General features: G+C 48.2%; 1 protein-coding gene across 1 annotated transcript; it reads left to right on the top strand.

The window, feature by feature from the left end:
• The first annotated feature begins 983 nt into the window (after positions 1-983).
• On the top strand, positions 984-22,017 carry PSMD11 (proteasome 26S subunit, non-ATPase 11). The gene is made up of 14 exons (XM_040617369.1): positions 984-1,118; positions 3,189-3,290; positions 8,395-8,519; positions 11,443-11,514; positions 11,869-11,926; positions 13,804-13,998; positions 14,514-14,658; positions 14,911-14,971; positions 16,618-16,680; positions 17,305-17,430; positions 17,989-18,024; positions 19,174-19,225; positions 20,263-20,405; positions 20,538-22,017. The coding sequence occupies exons 1-13, from the start codon at positions 1,028-1,030 to the stop codon at positions 20,403-20,405; spliced, it is 1,269 nt and encodes a 422-aa protein (XP_040473303.1). The 5' UTR covers positions 984-1,027; the 3' UTR covers positions 20,538-22,017.
• Positions 22,018-22,501: the final 484 nt, after the last annotated feature.

Consider the following 22,501-nt stretch of genomic DNA (forward strand, 5'->3'; position numbering starts at 1 on the left):
GAAGCTCAAGGTGCTTCACTGGCTGGGGAGGGAACCGCAGGTCACGCCGGGGCGGGTGTCACCGTCACCGCACGGTCCCTGGGGTGTCACCATGTCACCGCTCAGGTGTCCCCCCACCCGTCTGAGGGTCCCTGGGCACCCATGGGTGCACATGAGTGTCATGTACACGCAGGCACCGCACACGGCTGTGCACACGTGGCACACGCATGCACACACGTGTGCGCTGGGCACACATGCATATAGCCCCCCCCCAAACACACACGTGTGCGGTGTAGGTCTGGGGGCAACTCGTCACACCGATGTCCTGGGGGTCCCCCCCCAAGATGTGACCCCCACCCCGCCCCCCTGTCCCCCCCCTCAAAGCCCAGCCCCACCGCCCAACTGCTCTCACCGCCCCCCCAGCCCCTCCCGGGGCATGTTTCTGCAGACCCCCCATCCCCCCTCTGCTGCCTGGGGGGCTCGGTGGGGGTCCCGTCCCCCCCCCGCTGGGCGTGAAGCTGGTGCCAAACTGTCGCTGCTGGTGCCACCTGTCCCCAGAGCTATCACCTGCCGGGGGGGGCACACCGTGCCGGGACCCCCGGGGGATGGGGGGGGAACGCCGCGGGGGGGGCGCTTTTATCTCCCGTTCGATAGAAAATTGAACTTTCAAGGCATTAAATTTGCCTTTCGTCGAGGGGGGGGTGGGGGAGGCTGCTTTCGGCGTCGATGGGGGGGGGGGGGGGGCTGTCACCCCGCGGAGGAGGGGACCCCACTCCAGCCCCCGGCCCCGGCGCTGGCTGCAGGAATTTGTATCCACGGGTGGGGGACACGCCACACGCCAGCCCCCGCCCGTCACCGCGGGGCGCCCCGGCCCCGCCCCCTTCTCCAGACCCCGCCCCTTCCTCGACCCGCCCCTTCCTCGACCCGCCCCCTCCCTCCCCTCCCCGCGCCGGGACTGCGGCTCCCGTCATGCCCCGGGCAGGAAGGGGCGGGGCCTCCGGCGGCCGCTTCCGGGCTGGCGGTGAGGAGGGACTGAGGGAGCGGTAAGATGGCGGCGGCGGCGGTGCTGGAGTTCCAGCGCGCACAGTCCCTGCTCTCCACTGACCGCGAGGCTTCCATCGGCATCCTCCACTCCATAGGTGAGGCGCCGCCGGCCGCCCCCGCCTCGCCGCCCGCCCCCGGCCGCCCACCGCCGCCTCCCGCCCGCCGCCGGCGCCGGCTGCTGACTCACCGTGCGAGCCGGACGGGAGCGAGGCCTGGGCCCGCCGCACCGGCCCCGGCCTGGCCCGCCCCACCGACGCGTGTCCCCCAGCCGCCCCGCGGGCCGTGGTCGGGCCGCTGCCCTCCGCCGGGGAGGGCCCCGCGGGCGCGGAGCCGGCGGGGCCAGGCGGGAGGCTGCGGCGGGGAGCCGGGCGGTGGGGCCCGCGGCTCGGCCCGGCTTCTCCTCCCCGTTGGACGCGGTGCTGCCCCGGGTGCCGGCCGGCCGGCGGCGCGGGAACTCGGCCGCCTGGCAGCCGTGGAGCGGCGTGCGCGGGGGCTGTGGCGGGCTGCACCGCCTGCCCCGGCCCTTGGCTTCTCGGTTTTCCCGTTTTTCGGTGGCGATGTTACCGCCTTCGGGCGCTGCGCGGGTAGCGGCGGCCTGCAGCGGGTGCTCGGTGTGCTGAGGGGGGACAGAGCTCTGCTGGCGGGGGTGTTCCCTCCTACAACGCTCAAATACAGCCGCGGTTTAAATTCCTTTCTCAGCGCCACACGGAAAGTTTTGAGGAGTTTTTGTGGGCGCCGTGCCTGGTTTAACTTCGTGTCTCAAGGCTGTGCACGGCAGTTTCCCTGTTGGGCTGTCACAGGCGTTCAGCAGCGCCCTGGAGGGCTTGGTGCTACGAAGTGGTTTGTAGACTTAACGTGGGCATCCCTCTTTATGTGGGTGTGGGGGTGTACAGCATCGATGCCTTCGAAATTGGTGTATAAAAGAGTAATTCTGGATTCTCGTAACGCGTGTGGTGATTTCTAAAACGATGCTGTGACCTGCTGTCACCCCCCCGTGTCGGGCAGTTGTTTCCTCGTGTCTGCGTTAGACCTTGAAATTGATAATTGCTCTATGGTCTTTAAAACCTGCTCGCCCTTCTCCGTGTTTCACTGGTTAATTAGTAGTTGGTGTTCTCAAGCCTGTCAACACACCTACAGCTTTCCATCTGGTCAGGCTCAGTCAGGAGTAACAACTCGTGGCGCTGGTTGGTGCGAGCTGGAGCAGTCCAGAGTGGTGTTGTGACACTTTGCTTTCTGAAAGCAAAGTTACTTTGGTTTTGACACCAGATGTGTTAAATTACGGGCACTGAAAGCCGCAGCCCGTGCTCAGGGGCAGCGTGGAGGATTTCTGTTCCCTCTGGGGGGGCTGGGCAGTGGGTTTGGGCTTTGTTTGTGTAGAAGCTGGACATCAGCACAGGGGATGGCAGAGCTGAATATTTCCACCGTAGGAAGTGGCAGGGAAGAAAGTGTGTTGTTTTGTGGATAACTTACGTGAAACTGATGTTGTGTATACACAAGTCTGCTGCTGCTGTGTGTCATTTGGCCCTTCTGTGTACTTCAGAGCCAGAGTTCCTCACGCTGCTACACAGAGCGATGATTAGGTTGTCAGAGTTCCGTGCGGGAAGGTGCACTGACTCCTGCAGCAGTTGTAATGCCTGATCCGCTCCTGAGCGAAGAGGACAGGCGTACCCAGCTCGCGGAGCCGGTGTTGCTCTTGTGCTACGTTTTGACCAGGGGATTGCAACTTAATACGCAAAGTGGCGACATCAGAAATCCTCATACCAGAATACCCAACCCTGGAAATCCCATTAAACTTATTTTATTTGGTTTTGCGGTTTCAGCGGGAGAGGATCTGTTGTGTGGTGGTGTTTTTAAAGTGAAACTTGAACAGCTGGACAAGTTTAATGAGACTACTTCAAAACTTGAATATAATTTAAGTTGCAGCATGCAGCTGTATCTAGCAGCTGGATTAAAGCCTTCGTGAATTCTAGATGAAACACTCTCTAAGCTCTGCATTTAAACTTTCCACATAGTCTGCTTTCCAGATCTAGCAGGCCAGCCTGAACTCACTACTGCCTGTTAGAACAGTTACTTGTTTTGGTGCTTTTCCAGGAGCTGACTAGTAATGATTATCTTCTAACTGAAATAGCATTAAAGGTAAATTTTCGACTCTTTTTTTTTTCCAGTGAAACGCGATGTCCAGGAAAATGATGAAGAAGCGGTGCAAGTCAAAGAGCAGAGCATCCTGGAACTGGGGTCACTTTTGGCCAAGACTGGGCAGGCAGAAGGTGAGCCTGAAACAAGTAACTGAGGTAATGGGTGAAAGATACATGTGTTCAGATGAATTTAGGCTCCATATTGAATGAGATAGAAGTAAAAGCATGTTTTGGCAGCAAACGCCCTCTCATAGAAAACTAAATTAAAGTAGAAACTAAAAACGTAGGTAAACAACATGAAATATTGATCTCTTATTACTTGGCCCAGTATTCCAAAAGATTGCTCATGCGCTGGGACCATTTAGTTTACGACCCTTTGACATGTGGCTGTTTTAGTACAAGTGACTAAAGTTTTGTTAAGTGTTATGTTTGAGACGAGAAGTTTCTTTTGATTTGCTTTTAACAATCTCAGAGCCTTGTTTCAAATTGGAAGGTTTGTCCCAAAAAGTCCTTTCTCACCAGCAGCTTCTTTCTCAATTGATTTATCTGCTGGAACATTACATCAGGAAATCCTTGCCCGGCTCCATGCAGGGGCAAGACTTGACAGTCCTTCTATTCTGAACGTGTGAAAGGACAGAAATGGAGTAAAGTTCTCTGTTCAACTTTTTTTTGATTTTATTTGAATCTGTTCATGTCTTCTGTTTCCTGGAAAGCTCAAGGCTAGTACTCAGCAGTTTAGTTTTGTTTTTTTTGCGAAAGAATGCTCTTGCTTTTTCTGGAGTACCTTTCACCTCAAGCCTTTTAGGAGCTGGTAACGCCACATCCATACAAAGAGCATTCTGTCCCTTCCAGCCAGTTGGCCGTGCTAGAGCCCTGATGTTTTCTAACTCTGCAAAAGAATAATTCAGAACGTGACGTGTGTGTGCTTTTAACAGTCTTGAAACTGGCTTGGGAAAACAGACCAGCAGAAGGTTTAATCAAACTGGAATTCAACTGGGGCACCAGAACCTAACGTTAGAGTAGCTCATGGAAAGCAGTATGAGGTCTCAGATAGCAGCTGGTCAAGATCAGAGTTTTATATTTGTTCTGAAATATCCTACCATTTTGACTTGGCCGTTTAACTGCTCTGCCCACGTCTACATGTGTTTGAGCATTCTGGACACTGATCCCACTGTGATTTGCAGTTGAACAGAGCTTGTGACACAGTAGATTACTTGCACTGAGAGCGGTACTGGAAACAAAGGTGCTATTCATCTCACCTAACTGTAGATGTCCACGTCTGATCTCCTAGTGTGGGCTGCTTTTATGGTCGGTGGAGAAAAATAAGCACTTCCAGCACATGATTCGACTCTTCCTACACTAAAAATTTGGAGCAGGGTTAATGAAGCCTGCTGCAGGAGTGCCCTTTTCTCTAATGGAATACAAAAGGACCTCAAGTCAATTCACTCAGGTAGAGGTGTCTGAGCTGTACAGGTGCCCTCTGCACTTTGATGTTTGCTTCTGTAATGGTAACAAAACATGGGTTTGCTCCTGCATCAAGGAAGATGCGTGTGTTTGGGCTAAAAAGGGGGAAATAATCAGAAGAGTCTCTTTGAGTAAATTGTGGATGTGCTGCTGGTGTGCAGTAGCCTGACAGAAGAGTTGTTAGGTGCGTGGTGGCCTCCTTACCGCTGCAGAACTTGGAGCAGTTTTGAGTTTAAACTTAAGTCTTAACATGAGTATAAAGAACTGCATTGTGTTGTCAGGGGGTGGCTGGCTAATAGTTTGGGTTTTTAAGGGGAAGGCCAAGTAACCGAAAACGACAATGTTAACTCATCGGAACCGGGTTTATGAAGAGGCAAGTGTGAAATGTATTTGAAACGTAGTAAAGGGATCACTGAAATGCAGAGTGAGTATATTCTGAACAGAAAAAAAATTTAATTTGGCAGTGTGGAGAAGCCAGCTGTGTGTGTGTAGACTTGGAGTGCAATCACCAGGTGGTTCTTTCTGGAGACATCGTGAAGCGGGGGGATGGAAAAAGGGGATACCGCCGCTTGGAGATGCGTTCATCCTGTGGGAAAGACACTTGTCACCGTCCCTTTCTGTCTGCTTTCCAGGGTGAAGTAGGCCATTCAGAGTGACAAGCAGGGCCAGCAGCATCTTCACCAGGTACAACCGTTTGCAAAGGTGCTAGCATCAGGCGGACACAGTTGTCATATTTAAGGGAAGTGAATCTGGTGCTGCTTGACCTCACAAGGAAATTACCAGGCCTGAATGAAGTAGATCTCATCGTTGTAGCTTTTGTTGCACACAGTTGTAGCGAGTGGGATTTCTTTGACAGATTCGAGGTGTCGCGGTGGCTTGTTGGCTACTTTTAAGCAGTAGCTTCCCCAGAGATGTAAGGGTCTGTGAGCCGCAGCCTAGGGAAAAAATCTGCAGTTTGGTGGGGTCTGAAAATCACAACTGCTGTGCTGCTGACTGGCTGAGAGTGTGAAATGAACCTGTGGTTTTTAGAGGACCAAGCAGCCTTTGTTTAAAAGAATAACAGTAATACAAATGACCCTCTTTATCTGCTTGATAGGGATTAAGGATAATGGTAGATTAATTACAGGTTTTTTGTAGGACAGTTCTAGATCTTTATAGCATTGCTTAAAACTATAGGGTTGGAATAACTCGGATCAGGAATTCAGGTACCTGGCATGTTAGGTTGTGGAAGCACTTTCTTTCAGGATGAGCAGCAGACTTCATTTTCCAGAGCTGCTGCTTGTCACTTCTCCAGAGCTGTCAATCACACCCCTTCACCAAGCATTTACTTAAAAAAAATAAATCCTAAAAATAGTTGACAGTTACATTGGTAGGAAAGAGAAATTTCTATGGGAACTTTGAGCATCCATGTCTAAATGTGTAGTTTGCAAAACGCACAGATATATGCTAGCTGTTGACTTCAGATCTGCTTTCTAGTGAATTCTCGGGCAGCTGTTGAGCAAGTCAGTGGAAAGCTAAGTACTGCAGCATGTTTCACGTGAGTTTTCCTTGTTTCTTCTGAAATTCCTTTCCTGTGTGGAAGAGTATGATGTGCACTAAAAATGTGATTCAGTTGGTCCTGAGAAGCTGGTGTAATGCAGCGATGTGCAGGAGGAAGAGCGGTACCTTGTAGCAGTTGAGAGTTGACGGGTCTCGGAGACAGTCTCATTGCCTTGGTAAGACTGAAAAACTGGCAAGTTCTTAGTTACAGATCTCAAAGCTAAGGATACAGTGCTATGAGCTGAGAAGCAGGCTTGTTCCCTGTGTTAAATGTCGAGTTTTCAAGTGTTTTGCGTTAGTTGCATCAGAGAAGAGCACAAGAGCTTCTGGGCAGCTCCAGCTTTTGTGCTGCTTCTCTTCCCAGCCCCACAAGGTAATCTGGAGCCCACCTTTCTCAGCTCACACCGAGAGGAGGGATGCAAAAAACTGATGTGATGGAAGTAGCTGTCCGCTGCTCTAGCAGTGGTTTGTTTATACTGTATGTGAAACCAAAGTGTTTGATTAAAATGATTGGGATTTGCATCCGTGAGCGGTACCGCAGATTGAACGGTCCTCGGAGTGAAGGTGAAGTTGTTGTCTGCCACGGGGTGGTGGGTGGCAGTTCCTTGTTGAGTGAAAGCTGATTGAAGCTGTCAGTCGGCGGGGCTCAATCTTGGATACGAAAGTGGCTGTACCTCAGTTCCAGAAAAACCTGCCCATGTGTTCTCAGGCAGAGAGAAACTTTTTTGAAATTTTAGGCACAGCGTTTTGTTTTGTTTCCTGTGCAAAGTCCAAGGGGTTCATTGTGGAAAGAGTCAGATTTGTTGCGCTGCTGTTTGGAAAATAAGGCTCCCCTAAGGGTTCAGGGCACACTCAAGGTGAGTTCCACTTGTTCTAAACCTGCACTTTCAGATGTGTAAAAGTGTCAGTACGTCACCGTGAGCAATTGGATTGGAACACACTGTGAGTTCCACTTAACAGTGTGAGAAATGAGTTGTATGAGGCTTGATTAAACTTCTAAAATAAATACAAGGAGTAATTTTTAGATATGATTAAGATGTTCTTATAGCAGTTCTTTTGCATTACTGCTAAATGAAATATGAGGGAAGGCTTGTTTTCAGCTGTTTTTATTGGAATCCTCCCAAACTGAAGTTCTGCTGATGCTCCTCCTTACACTAATTGAAATAAAATTAGATTAGTCTCTTATTTTAGTTTTGATTGCAACACCAGTTTGGTATAGAGCATATCGAGGATTTCTGAAATACTCATTTGATGGGTTTCTTTACTCTCTAATCTCATAAATACGGTAGTGCAAGATGCAGCTGATGTTTGGGTGAGGCTTCCAGTTCTGGGGCAGATAAGTTGTGATTTCAGGGTACGACCCCACTATTTTATGAGTCAGCATTGAACCCCGCGCTGGCGCGGTGCTCGGCTGCTGGAAGGATCATCTTCCCCCAACTGTAAACAGACGTGGCTGCAACCTGGCACGGCGGCCACGTGCTGTTTATCACAGGAGAGGACAAAACTTGTGCACCTGGCTCCCTTCTGCTTACGTGAACGCCAAGTGCTGGAACTGCTGACGTTGACCCGCTGCGTCCTTCTGCTCCGGGGGAGTGATGTTTTTGGCGCACCTCTTCATGAAGAAAGACTTTTCCTTTGTGAGCTTGAGACTAGCTTTATAACTGTAAAGTAGTAAGGAGAGCAGTAGAAACAGAAACCTAGTGAAAGTAAGATCTAATTTTGGGTAATGTGGGTAGCTGAAGTGTTAAGAAATGTCATTTTTTCAGCAGTGGAGCACAGGGTGTATCTGACTCCAGGGTTGGCTAGGTACGGCAGATTAAAATGTCAAACTGAGTTAATAAAAACATACTTAAACTATAAACTCCATTGCCCATTTTATAGAAAAATCTCAAAGCATGTAGCAGATTTTTACGCTTTTAAAACATGCCTGGGGCCAGCGTAGCTGCAAATGGTGTTGTAATTGGGCCAGCTGAAGTAATGGGAAACGTAAGCTGTGTGGGCAAGGCTGGAGCCCGACAGGCACCTTTGCCAGTCCCTGTGTTTACTGCGAGGCATTCCTTCAGGTGACGTTTATCGCTCTTTTCCTGTAAATGATAAAATAAAAGGAGAGACTGCTAATAAAATGTTTGGTGTAATAAATACTGGTGTGCGTAGACGCGTCAGGTACTCCAAGTGCGTTGTAAATTTCAGCTGTGCGGTGGTATTTCATGATTTGGTTTTTTTCTGTGTACAGAGCTGGGAGGACTTCTGAAGTATGTTCGACCCTTCTTGAATTCTATCAGCAAAGCAAAGGCAGCCCGCTTAGTCCGATCTCTGCTCGATCTCTTCCTTGATATGGAGGCAGCAACGGGACAGGAGGTGAGACTTGCATTTCAGCAACAGTCTGTTCCTCAAAAGCTTGTCACACCATTGTCTTAGTCAGCTTCATGCTGAAGACACATTCATTTGGATTTATTCTATTAATAAAACATTAGATAATTTAATTCCCTCGTAACCGTGTTTTTCTGCAAGCCTTGTCCTGCTGCAGGGTTGGAAAAACACTCACCCTGGGCATTTTTCTTAGATCTGTGTTGCTTGCTGTTAGATGTATGGCATTAGGAGTGTTTTGTAGTGGGAGAAGGGTTTGGGAGGGGAGAGGTGCGGACCTGTTCCGGGGAGCTCGGGCTTGTCGAACGGTGGGGCCGTGTGTGATGGACAGAGCCAGAGGGGAGTGAGTGTTTGAGGGATGTTCAGGAGGTGGTGGGATCAGATGGTGAGTATTACTTAGCATCTTTCACCTGGAGACACAGTGTGGTGCCTGTCTTACTCTGCAGTGGCACAAAAGTTGTTCCTGAAGTGGAAAAAAGTTTGCAGCTACAAAAGTTGTTCCTGAAGTGGAAAAAAGTTTGCAGCTACCAAGTGTAAACTACTTTCAGGGGATGAACTTCTCCACTAGAAAGCCCGCGGTGTAGGATAGCCCCCAGTTAGGATTTACTCTGTTCTTATTAGCTCCCTAGAATCCAGTGGTTGGCTGCTTGGTTTTTTTTTTGGTGTCTGTGACTTGTTGGTTATTTGGGAACGGGAGAAGGACAGAAGCAACTTGTAAATGATGAGGAGCCACTTATGAGCGGCGCTGACCTGCAGCAGCGTGGGTTGTACTGGCACACCACAGCAGTTAGATGGAAAGGGGCAGCAGGGAGGGTCTGAGCAACAGGTTAAGGGCAAACCTGCGTAACGCTGTACTCACAGTGCCTGACAGATTAGTCTAGAAGAAGTTCTGACATGTTGTGAGGCAGCTGGCATTCTCATTAGGCAAATTAGCACAGAAATATCATCCTTTAGTTCAGGTAACCTAGCAAGTGCTCGTTCGCTGTTCGGTTCTTGTGGCTTGTACGTCACGTTACAGTAAGTGGCGACGGAATCTTTTGCCCTCCTCTTTAACGGAAAGTATTAAGGGAAGAGGGGTGGGTTGTGCACGTGAGAAGGAAGCTCGTAAAGGCATCAGGAGAAGATGAGTGCCTTCAGATTTTTACTAAAGGTAACCTGACATAAAGGATGATACTTGGATGCAGTCCCAAAAGGCGGTGTTTTATGACAGGGGAAAAACATGGAGTAACAGCGATGGAAATATGGCCCAGTTAGTCAAAATACACTCTTTCAAGCGTACTCGGAAGCCAAACCAAAATCTTAAGGAATTATGACACCTAACCTGTGAGGTTCCTGATGCTAATCCTGGATGCTTTCAGCGCCTCAGAAGTGTTCAGAGGCACATTTACTTTCTCGGTGTAACATATATTAAGAAGACTCCCAGGAGTCCAGTAAAGCAATGAAATTAGAGATTTCTCCAGCTCCTAATGCTCCAGCTATCGCTGTGCGATAAATTGAAACTTCATAATGGCTTTTCATAAAATGTCCTCATTTAATAAGCAGTGATGAGGAGCTGACAAGTCCTGCAGTGTAGTACAGCTACTAAGCTGCTCCAGAAAGAGCTGTGATTCAGAGATTTTGGAAAAAAAGACATTCCTGAGCCTTGCACCTCAGGATGACTGGCTATATGTTACTGGCCAGTGCTAAATCAACACCATCTTTAATTGAGGTGGAACGTGACTGCTTTATTCATCGAGGGAATCTCAGCAGTCTTAAAAATATGAGAAGTTCTGCATCCTTTGGTCTGTTTTGAAGCAATAGAAGAAACATCCAGTGTCACTGACTGACTGGCTCCTGGCACCTGACTCGGGTGTAGGCAGTGGAGTCCAGCACCTCTGTTGCTTTATACTGCTAAAGGACACGCGTGGCCTGACATATTTAGGCCCTGAAACATGTGTGCTTTACTTTCCTTTCTTTTTAGAGCAATTGAAAATACAATTCGCTCTGTGGCTAAATGAAATGGCGCAAAACACGCTGGAAGGGACCTCGAAGTCTTGTAGTCTGTTCCTTGCCCTGAGACAGAATCAGCTCACATGTACCCAGATGTTTTTATTTCAAACAAAAACACAGCTCTTTAAGAAATGCTATTAGAATTTCAGCAGTAATTTTTACTGGTGAAACTTTGGGAGCCAAATACTTATTTTCATATTCCAGCGTGGGAGGATTGTCCCTGGTGGTCAGAAGAAGTTATTGGAAGTGAAATGCTTTTAAAAAAGGAATTGGAGAAGGTGGTCTGTTGGGTTTTTGATTGTTTGTTTGTTTTGGGTTTTTTTTGCAAGGCTAAAGCTTAAACTAAACCTTAGTTTGCCTTCTGAACTTGACTTTCTCTTGCAGTATGTATTTTAAGTAGTGTAATACTGTGAATAGTGTTACAAAGTGCAGGAAGTTAATCAGCAAATAGGATATGAAAACATGTAGCACAGTTTAGCTCTTCTGTATCATTTTGTGCAACATTTCTGGGAGTTTAAACTCTGGTGTCAACTTGCTGCAGCCCGAGGCTAAAGCGTGTATCCTGTGTGGTCACCAGTGAGTCCTTGTTGAAGAGAAGTCGCGTAATCTTGCACGGTGGAGCTGCAGTTCTCGTCGGTGATGAACTGCGCTTTACCCTGGTGGTATTCGAGGTGTTGTTGAGGAGTTTGGGTTAGGCGCTAATGATGAAGGCTGCTAGCTGATCTCTGGGCTCGTTTAAAGTAAAGCAAATGCGATGTTTAGCGATGCTGCTGTTGAGACAGGAGCGACTTATTTTCTTAAACGATGTTGCGGAGATTCAGGCTTTGTTGTATTTTTGTTGCTTTGTAGGAAATGATTGAACCATACTGCTGTTTTAAAGAGGGGCAGCAGAAGGCTTTACAAATTTCTTTCTGCTCCCTTTAAGGTTGACCTGTGTTTAGAGTGTATTGAATGGGCCAAATCAGAGAAGAGGACTTTCCTACGCCAGGCTCTGGAGGTATGTTACATCGCTGATCCCAAACTGTACTAGCATTTTTGCTTTATCAGATTTAATACCTATAAAAGCAGCGAACTTGTGTGTTGTCCAGACCTTTGTACCTTTAATGGATGGGTGATAACGGTTACACTAAAGTGAGTGACTCTTCTTGAATAGGCAGGATTTTACCCGTTGTGTTTAGAGTAGCCAACCTTCCAACTGGTAGACCTTGCAGCGCTGGATCATATAATGTAATGAACACAAATTCATGTAGTGAAACCTGTGCAGAGAAGAATATAAAGTTTCATTTTACAAAATAAATCTGTACCACCTTACCCTGACTCTCCTCACAGCAGTTCCTTTTCTGTTCTCCAGGCAAGGCTCGTCTCTTTGTACTTCGATACCAAGAGGTACCAAGAAGCGCTGCAACTAGGTGAGTGTCCCGCTAGGTGGTGGTGATTTGTTTTGAGATCAAGTCAGGAGGCTGACGAGGGAAATGATCAGCTATGTCATAAGTTTTGTAGGACTTGGGCATTCATTTCTCGGCGCTGTACCGGTTCTTCCAACTTTTGCTGTAGCTTGGTGAGAAAAGCTTTTAGTGTCTCTTCCCACTGTTTATTCATTTTGAAAAATTCCTGAAGCGAAGAGGAACTGCATCCAGTTGAAGGCCAGCAGGTTTGGCTCCTGCTGGAACGTACAGCATGTACTGCTGTGGTCAGAGAGGTTGGAGGGAGAAACCAGCTTTTTTCAGTTTGCTCAAACATGGCCTCAGTATAAGCAGTAGTAACGCCAGGAAACGACAAGCCTCCAAGGGTGTAATTCGACAAGCTCTTGTGCAGTAGTGCAAAGGCTTTAAGAATCTGCTTCTGCACCACCTGAGAGATGGTAATTAACCATGTGAACTCTCCTGCTCCGCTACAAAGCGGAGTAAAACAGGTCACCTTACGCGGCCCAACTCCCCTCGGTGCTTTTCAAATGCTCGTTTTGCAAATGACTGCAGTAACGTGAGATGAAGTTTAAGCTGGCAAAAGGGGAATTGTACAGCCTGCCAGCTCAGCGCCTGGGTGTGAGCAGGGCTGAGGGATGACTGCACTGGCACGGACAGAAGTGCTTACCTGGGCAGTGATGGTACCTCACCAGGGACACGTAACTTTTTTAAACAGTGTGGTGACAGGAGCATAAGTCATGTCCAGAGTCACCTGGGTGGTTTGTGTCTGATCAGAATATCAAGTTAAGTGCTCTGACACATGCCAGTCACTGTCAAGTTAGAATTAGTTTGCATAGGGGTATGTAATGAACTCAGGTTTAAACTGATCAGACTCCACACTCCAAAGCTATGCTTAATTAACTTCTTCCCTTGGGTGATGGTGGTGCAGCTGAGGGAGTTGTGAAGGCCTGTACCTAGAGGACAGCCTCTCTGAAAGCTCTCGAGATGCCAGCATCGTGTTGCTAGCATGTCTGTGTGGCTGGCCAAGACACGGTTACGTCTGTGGCCTTGGGGAGCAGGGGCAAGCGGAGTGTCTCTGCGGGATGTTTCTAGGGACAGTCCGTTCTCTTCCACCTAGTTACACGGTTTTAACTGTGGTTTTCAGCTTCTGAGCACAGCAGGTGAGGTTGTGGTTCTCATCTCTGCTTGCCCTGAGTTAGCTCTTTAGTTCACAGAGGTGGGGAAAGAAGGGGAAGAGTTTCCTCTGAGGCTGGCTCTGTCCTCACAAGGCTTTAACGTGACGGTTTATTGAGCGGTTTCTTAGGCCGTCCATTCCTACCTCCTAAATTTGATCTGTAGATGTTTTGTGCTTAAAACATTCCTTCCTCATCCGCTATTCTTAGGAGTTGCTTGCAAATCCTCAGGTCTCACCCTAGGGGGATGATGCAGGAACGGGCAGTACTTCAGGTTTGCTTGGAGCTCTGAATGTGAGAGGTAAATCATGCTGTCATCTGGGGGAGGGGTACCAGAGCGGCAATCTGAACTGCACAACCCATCCTTGACTTTCTGCTGAGTGTCTCCTGCCCCCAGTGAGGTGGCAGAGACGTGCTGTCCCCACACCCAAGTATTCTCACTACCCTCTCCCACCTCTAAAGCAAAACTGGTTCGTTCTTCTCCAACTTGTGGACTGACACTGACCCGCTATTATTTCCTCTCCTTTGTTTCTTCTCGGAAGAGCAGGTTGTGTAAGCCTAGCCTCCCTTCCTGAAAGCTCATAGTGCTGTGGGGGAAGAAGGGTGTCACCTGGAAAGACTAGGTTTGTGTAGCTGTTGATAGCAGATGCAGAGTAGGTGACAAAGGTTCTTGTTCTTCCCTGCTGCTAGGCTCCCAGCTTCTTCGGGAATTGAAAAAGATGGACGACAAGGCATTGCTGGTGGAGGTGCAGCTGTTAGAAAGTAAGACTTACCATGCCCTGAGCAATCTGCCAAAAGCAAGAGCAGCCTTAACCTCTGCACGGACTACAGCCAACGCAATCTACTGTCCGCCGAAGCTGCAAGCAGCGTTAGACATGCAGTCAGGTAAAGCCCTTCGGGAGAAAGGGAAAGTCTAGGACTCGTCCTGGTGCGTCGGTTGACTGATATTTGTTCTTTCCTGAGTGAATCATAGAAAATGGTGCTAGGTGGGACCTCGAGATAGCCACAAGTCTGCCCAGCTGCCTCAAGGCAGGATCAGCTATAATTATGTTGTTCCTGACACTTTTTCAGCCTGTTTTTGAAAACCTGCAGTGGTGGAGGGTCCGTAACCCCCCGGGGCACTAGAGCATTGTACCGTGTTGGTATAACTGTAACGTTGTTCCTGATCTAATTGGCAGGCACTGACCTGAAGTGCCAAGAACTTGTCTGTCTTAACACGTCCTCTTAAGAGAGGGCATGGATGCTCTTCTGACAGAGAGATAAGACAAAAGGAAGCACAGAAGGAAAGGATTCCCTTTACTGAAGTACCAGATACAGCACTGGGCAACCAAATTGTTCTGTCCTCTTCCAGTTACAGAAAGAATTAACTCTGCTGCCTGTCTGCTTGTTCCTCCCAACAGGTATTATCCACGCAGCGGAAGAGAAGGACTGGAAAACAGCCTATTCATATTTTTACGAGGCGTTTGAGGGATATGATTCAATTGACAACCCAAAAGCCATCACTGCGCTGAAATACATGTTGCTGTGCAAAATCATGCTGAACATGTACGTGGCACATGGTTCTGCAAAGAACGCTTCCTACATTTAAACGGGAAAGGCTTTCCATTTATAAGACTCTAAGCTAATGAAAGTATTCAAGCAGACAAGCCTGCTGTTTGTCTTTATGACCTAATCAATGCTTCTGATACAGCGTTGCTTGAATTGTAGTAATTTGCCATTAAGTGGGAATTTTTGAGACACGCTTAAATCGACCGTGTTGTTGAATAAATGCTCTCTTCCCTTCCCTCCCCTTTCTAGCCCAGAAGATGTGCAAGCATTAGTGAGTGGAAAGCTTGCTCTGCGGTATGCAGGAAGACAGGTATAGAAGTTTAATCCTTTTGATCTTCCTATTATGTCTGAGAATATTGTGTTATTCTTTTTGTCAAATACTTCGGTCTTTTCATACCAAAATAACCCTTCGCTTCTGAATGTCCTGAATAAGATCCAGAACTGATTAAATTACCATAGGTAATTACCGTAAGTCAATTGCCTTCAAAGGGAATACAGTGATTTTTCACAAGCTGAGGATCTGGCCCTCTCGCTTCATTTTCTCTGTATTTCTCCTCCCTGCTTTCTTCACGAACTGCTGGGCGCCTGATGCCATAAGGGTCTCGTGGCTCAGCCCTCGCCAGCTGCTCTGCAGCCGTGGAGCTGATGTATTTAAGTCGGTTATTTGTTGTTTTCACTTGTGCTGTAGCAAGTCCTGAAAATCTATTCGCAGCAGTGTAGCTGAGCAGCTTGAGACCTGGATGACTGTAAGGTGGAAGCCCAGCAGCTGGGGAGTTGTTGAATCCACCGTTTATTCTAACGTGTTAATGTGAATGCCACCCCCGTATTAAATCCAGGGTGCTTATGTGAAGTACAAAGCCAAAAGTCAAGCGTGCCAGGGTGTGAGCCAGGCTTAAACACCGATGCCCTCCATCGCTTTGGTCAGCCAGCTGTTTACTTTGGTGCAGGAGGTAATGCTCACCTCCCTCGCGGGGGACTGGGGAAGCTGTTTAGCAGAGGAGATCAGCAAGCACGTGTGCACAGAGAAGAGTCTGAAGTGGGGACATGTCTGCGTTACCCCTGGTTGATCACGAAGGGCAGCCCTGGTCCTGCTTCATCCCCTTCCCCCGAGCGGCAGCTGGGTCGGAGGCTCTTTTTCAGACTGCGAGGGCCGTGTCCCGTGGAGGAGAGCCCCGCTGTTGTCTGCGCTGTCCTCCTGAGACAGCAGAGATCACAAATTCCTGCAGCAGCTGGGGAAACTGAGCTTCAGGAGCGGAGAGTGGGCAGCCCTGGGGACAGCTCGGTGGGACAGGCGATCGCAGAAGCCTGGACCTCGTGCACCGTAGCCACCAGGCTGTTCTGCTTGTCTCGTGCACTTGTGCCTCTCACCACTTGGAAACTCTTCTTCTAGTCGTGTTGCTCTTCTGTTTAGTGTATATATGGTAGTTCGGTCGTGGCTGAGTCTCTTGCTTTGTTGCAGCAACTGTGGGGTGGACAAGAAACATTTGCTGATGCTCTCCGTGGTAGGGTGTCTGTAGGACTTCTGCCATGCTTCTCTTGGTCAGCAGAGGAAGTGTGGCATGCTGAGGGAGAGGAACGCAATGTAAGGGCTGAAAACAGCCACGTTCATTCAGCAAGTGCTAAAACGCGCGCTTTCCTTAAAAATTCTGTCAAACTTGCTCCCAACCTGCAATCTGATAGGAACTGCAGCTGGTATTCTCAGACCTTGCAAAACTTGAGTTCTTTATTTCTGTGAAGTTAATTTCGTGCTGTGTCCTGCAGCTGTTCTGCATGTTCTCCTTATTAGCAGCTGTTCCCACTCTGCCTCTGTGGAAGTAACGCAGACGTGGCTTTGCAGCAAAAGGAACATTCCCATTTTGCTGCTAAAGCACGTCTTCAGTATACTGCACGGTTGGCATGATAGCTCTGAGAGGAGAATCCAGGAAAATAACCTACTCTTATTTTCTTTCTCCGCAGACAGAAGCACTAAAATGTGTGGCACAGGCCAGTAAGAACCGATCGCTGGCGGATTTTGAAAAGGTGAGTCAGGAATTGGAAAACGGGGCCTGATGGCACAAAACGTTTGGAAAGTTGTAGGAGCTGTTACAGCCCACAGCAGGAAACCACAAAAACATTCATAAAAAGCAACAGTGCATCAAGCAAATACCCCACAGTGATCAACCAGTTCAGTTTTTTGCAGCATGGGGAGTAATAGCTTGCATGAAACTAGGTTTTTTCCTTTTTTTGGGGTGGGGTGTATTTTCTTTTTCTGAGAGCCAACTCAGAAGCAGTTTGCTGTACCTTTGGTGCTGCTCACTGGGATGTATATCTTCCTGAATTTTTTCCTGGCTTCAGCAAGTATACCGCAGAGATAATGAGAGAATGGAGAGGGTTCCCACGTCAGGCAACAGTCCCGTCATGCTGTTTCCTGAGTGTAAACCAGAGATCCTGGCTTGCTAAGCCCCAGCGGTGTAAAGATGAAAGGTGCTTGCTGCACAGCGCTAGGCTGTCGTGACCTCCTGGCTTTTTAGCTAAGTTATGGGATTGGATTAACTACTGATACTTTGCTGGGCAGGGAGGGAAGGCTATTTTATGCTCAGAGGACCTTGAGGACAGGAGACTTGTTGCTACGTGAATTATTTGTTCCCACCGTGTCTTCCACAGGCTCTGACAGACTATAAGGTGGAGCTCAGGGACGACCCCATCATAAACACTCACTTGGCTAAGCTCTATGATAACTTATTGGAACAGAATCTGATCAGAGTCATCGAACCCTTCTCCAGAGTACAGGTAAATGTTTCCAGCAAGCACAGTGACATGCTGGTACCTTTGTCCCCTGTTGTTGGTGGGTGAGGGACTTGTTCCCGTACAGAATACTTCTTAGAGCTGCTCAATGCTTCCAGAGCTCAGGGTTCATCATGTTCAGCTGGAAAATGATAAGGAGGGGGCTGAGGGGAGCTTTGGAAAACCACCTTCCAGAGTCACGGCCCTTTCCACCCGTTTCACTTAGCGCTGGAAGGGGGACGTGCTTTTAGCACTGAAGGTAACAGCGCGTCTGGCTTCGAGGGGCTCTGACAGGGTGTGGGTAAAGCTGCAATACTCTTGGAGAAGAAATGTTATTTCGTGTTTCAGAAGGAAATGGCTTTAGGTGTCTAGTCCATCTTCAGTTAAAATTGGATGTGAAATCTGAAGGATATGAAGCTGCAAAGTGGAGAAAAGCCACTGGAGATTTGCAGGCCAGAGTGTTTACAGGCCCTTGAGCTGTTCCGTGGAAGAGCCTCGTACCTCCGTGTTGTGTTTCCGAAGTGCAGCTAAAGATGTACTTAACTCTCTTGGTCTCTCTTGTAGATTGAACACATATCCAGCCTCATCAAGCTCTCAAAGGTAAGAATATCACTAGAAATCAGTGGCACGTGTAAGAGGGCAAAGGAGTTGAGGTCAAATGGCATTTACCACTGGGAAATAAACGTAGGCTATTGAGTCTGACAGATCAGCTCCACAGCATTTACAGGCAAATACTGCTCCTGGGAATTTGACTTTAACATGGACAGTTCCCAGGAGGTGTCGGACTGGCTTCCTCTGCACCAGACTTTGCTGTAACATCACCTTCCGTCACATGGGTTTTACTCCCTGTATTAGCACTTGCTTTTTGTTGGAGACTGAGTTTCCTCTGCTGCAATAACACCTCGTGTCATGACCAGCTCAGTCTTCCCTGCTGACCTGCATTTAATCCTTGTGAGCATGCCCAGAAGAACCTTAGACCTTTAAGATACAGGACCCAGCTAATGCGTATGCCACATTGCCACATTGCCTATTGCAATAACTGCTTTACAGATGATCCCAACCAGACTGTTTGAGGAAAATCCGCTGTAGTCCCAGCCAGTTGCATCCCCAAGTGCTTTTGTCCTGTATTGGCATTAAGGCCAGAGGTTGGGAAGCGTACTGAGCTCGGCCTTTATGGTGATTATGTCATCTGTCCTCCTCTTGTGTCTGCGCAGTCTTTTCCTAGGCTTGCTGGTGGTGTTTTAAACTATTAGGTATGCGTTAAAGCTGGACTGCAGTGGTGTAACTGCATCTGTGTGTCCTCTGTCCAGAGAGCAGAGGAGGAGGGAACTCCTGTGGGGCTTTGCCTGGCACTGGGCAGGAGATCAGCTCGCTGCTGGGTGGCTTAAATGAAACTTGGCCAACACTTGACTAAATACTTGCTGAACCAAGCTAGAATGCTGCAGATCCCCTCATGGGTCATGCCTGTGTGAAATGACAGCTGCATCGTCCTCTGTGGAACAAGAGGGCGAGACGTCCTGGTGCTCTCGTCATTAAAAGCTCCTGATTAATTTCTTATATCATCTAAAGCATATGGTAGTATCAAAGCAGTGTGCAAGGAGAGATCTGTCCTGACTTCGTGTTCGGTGATAAAATAGCTGCTTTTAAGCAATGCTTATATCCTGCCAGGGCTGTTGAGTGTGCCGTAGTAAAATTTGTATTTCTTTACGTAGTTCTGGGAGACTTTTAATTTTTCTGCTTCCATTTCAGGCTGAGGTAGAAAGGAAACTGTCACAGATGATCTTGGACAAGAAATTTCATGGTGAGTCTCTGCATCCTTCTTGACTGCCTTGCTGCCCGAGGCCAGGTCGTGCGAAAGCAAGCTGTGGATAGATTCCTCTTCACTGCTGCACCTTCTGCGCCTTTGAACTCTCCTTAGACTGCTCTGCTCCACTTCAGGCAGCAGATGTGCAGGTTAACGAGCAGTAGACACGACAGAAGAGCAGTGAGCAGTGGCTTTGTTACCTCTCTGTTGTCGTGAAGGCTGTTCCTATTGCTTCATCTGCCTTCATTAAGCTTGAAGCTTAATTTCTCACAAATTGGAAACCGCTGTTAAGTCCTTACTTGCTGCGACCGCATCCGAGGACAGATGTGAGTCCCAGTGGCGGGCTGTCTAGCAAAAATGTGCTCTTCTGCTCTGGAGTATGCAGTCACCTTGCCCGGCTGATTTGTGTCAGGAGTTTTGTGTGTTGGTGGGGGGCACCCACACAGCGCAACCGAGTGGGTGGGTTTGTCTGGGACCGCGGGGGGCTGCTTCTCTAGTAAGCCCCCAAGGAAACAACTCTGCTCTTTTACTACATTGTCCTCGGCATCAGTTTAGAAAGCCCTCTTGATCTCCCTGAGCAAGACGAATGGCTAAAAGAAGCGTGTTCGTTAGAGGATGGCTGAAAAATTACGGAACTCGGCTGCCGTGCCCGTCTGGCACCTGGAAGTAGTTTAATTATAAAATGGCTTTTTTTCTTGCCTTGCTCCAGTGTTGTGCTGAGCCATCCTGCTGGGCACAGGGGCCTTGAGGAGAAAAGTAGCTGTTAGGGAATGCACAGGCATAAGCATCTCCTGGATGTCTTCTCAGGCCCCTCTCCAGGACAATTTTTTTTTTTACCTAGGACAAAAAAAAAAAAGAAGCTACTGCTAATGCAGTCCAGACAAAAGTCAGTTGGCCAGTCCAGTGCAAGATACGAGCCCCTGCCCAACCCAACACAGCTGACGGGCCATTTTCTGGGTAGATCCCTAAATTCCTGCTGGCTGGAAGAAGCGATCTGTCGAGCATTACCGGTAACCGTAGCTTTGTGTCCACAGGCATCCTTGACCAAGGCGAGGGAGTCCTGATCATCTTCGACGAACCCCCCGTAGACAAAACTTACGAAGCTGCCCTCGAGACTATTCAGAATATGAGCAAAGTAGTGGATTCGCTCTACAACAAAGCCAAGAAGCTAACATAGGTGAGTGGAGGCAGGAGCTGGAGGTCGCAGCTGCTCCGGACCTGTCGCTTCTCCCAGGCCAAGGTGCTGTTTGTGTCCTTGAGGCTTGTTTTCTCTCCTCTCGATTGACGTGGCTCTGTTTTCTTTTTGCAGAGTTGAATTTGCTAGCTGTCATTTGGAGAGTGTGTGTGACAGGAGAGTGAAACCTTTGGGAAAATGTTAGGAGACTTTTTTTTTTCTTTTTTTTTTTTTTTTTTCCTCTCTTTGTTCTACTTTTCGCTCGGAAAGTTTTTAAACTTCCTCATCCAGTGCATCTTGTATTCCATACGATGCGTGTTCCAGTTTCCATGTAATCTTTACTGGCCGAACTTTGTATCAGGGGTGGGGTGGGGGGAATATTGTTTAAACAAAGAGGGTATTCTAAATAAAAGGAAAAAGGCTTACACTACCTAAACATGTGCTTTCCACTTCCTGAGGGATGGCAGAGAGTTAAGCAGGGACAAAGTTTTGTTACCGGTAGGTGCCCGAAACAAGTTTGTTTCATCTCTCCCTCTGCTCTGAAATCTGAGACTTACTGACGGTGTATAAGCAGCCAAGTTTATTCCATTTGTACTGAAGCAAAAAAAAAAAAACCCAAAATGTGCAGACTGCTGGTTTATTTTTAAATCTGAAAGGCCTCAGATCCCCTCGAAAGCAGCTCTACAATGATTTTCCTGAAGGCTTTCACACCTGAGGAACCTGTTTCGGAACGGTCATTGTGCTGCGCTAGCCCAGGCCCACCCTGCGCAGCCAAAAGCCTCGAGGTGGCTGCAGCCACTGTCTAGACCGTTGGGCCAGTTTCTGATAAAGGGAACAGCGCAGGTTTCCCCTGGAGGCCTGTATTGCATGCTATTGTTTTAAAATAGACTAGATTTTAAATGTTTTATCCCTCCCCCCCACCTGCATTGGTAGGAAGAACAGGTGAGCAGGCGTTCCCCGAGTCCCTGCCTCCCTGCAGGAGCCCAGCCTTGTCCGGGCGGGGAGGCGAGCCGCTGCCCCGGGCGCTGGTCAGACTGTCGTTATTTACCTCTGCTGAGTTAGTGTTTCTGATTTATTTTTATTTTATTTTTCAATGTCTGATGTGAGACAGCTTGGCCCTTCTGGAATAACCTAGTGCAGCACTCGCTGGGGAGCTTCCTCGTTACTGTTCCAAAGTCATTTATGTGGGGGGTGGAGCACGGTGTATTCCAGCATGTTTCATTTTATGGTGAGGTTACTAGCTAGGTTTTAATGCCATTTGGGCAGTGTAAGCTTCTGCATCTCTGTCCTGCTAATCTTTTATTTTTCCTTTCCCCTCTGTCTCTCTCTCTCCCTCTCCACGTTTTTCTTACAAAATTTATATTTTGTAAAAGGATTCTGTTTTATCAGGAAATATTTTGCCTTCACACTGAATCTTAGACTGGCTGATTTTTTTCTGCTTTCCGTTCACATTTTAACCTCTCCATTTTATTTTTATTTTAAATTTCCATCTCATCCAGTCAGTCACTGTTTGGGTTTTTGGCACCATCAATATCAAATGTACAAACGGTTCTTGCTAACCAACACCAGGTATATCTGATGTTCAGATGAGTTCCAATAAAAGAATTTTTTTTTTCAAAAATCTGTCTCCTGTCTTCAGCTGCCGAGGCAGGTAACGGCACGTTTGGTGCAGTTTCTCCCTCTGTTGCGGGGAAGGCGGCTCACGAAAGCGCCGTGCCGGGATTTCTGTGCCACGGAACGCGAGCGGCCGTGCTTTAGGCAGCATCACCGAAGAGCTAACGGCTCGTGACCTGTTTCTGGCACGGCAAGCTGGAGTTCTACCAAATGACATTATCTTATGATGATGATTACATGATTACAGTTATTAAGATGGTGAAAAATGAATCGCATCCGACCTTTTGCACTTCCAGCCTTTCTTGAAAATACTGATTCAGTCTCATATCGCGTACGACACGCTGCGCAGATTCCTCCTCTTGGGGCTGGAGAGGGTTTTAAGTGTGTGATTGAACTGATTCAGCATCTTTTAATTTTCATGGAAACTGGGGTGTCTGGGACACAACCTGGTTGAGGAGGGACAGGGCTTCTGGAAAGAAACCCGG

Source organism: Falco naumanni, chromosome 18 (assembly GCF_017639655.2).
Source record: "Falco naumanni isolate bFalNau1 chromosome 18, bFalNau1.pat, whole genome shotgun sequence".
Classification (NCBI taxonomy): Eukaryota; Metazoa; Chordata; class Aves; order Falconiformes; family Falconidae; genus Falco; species Falco naumanni.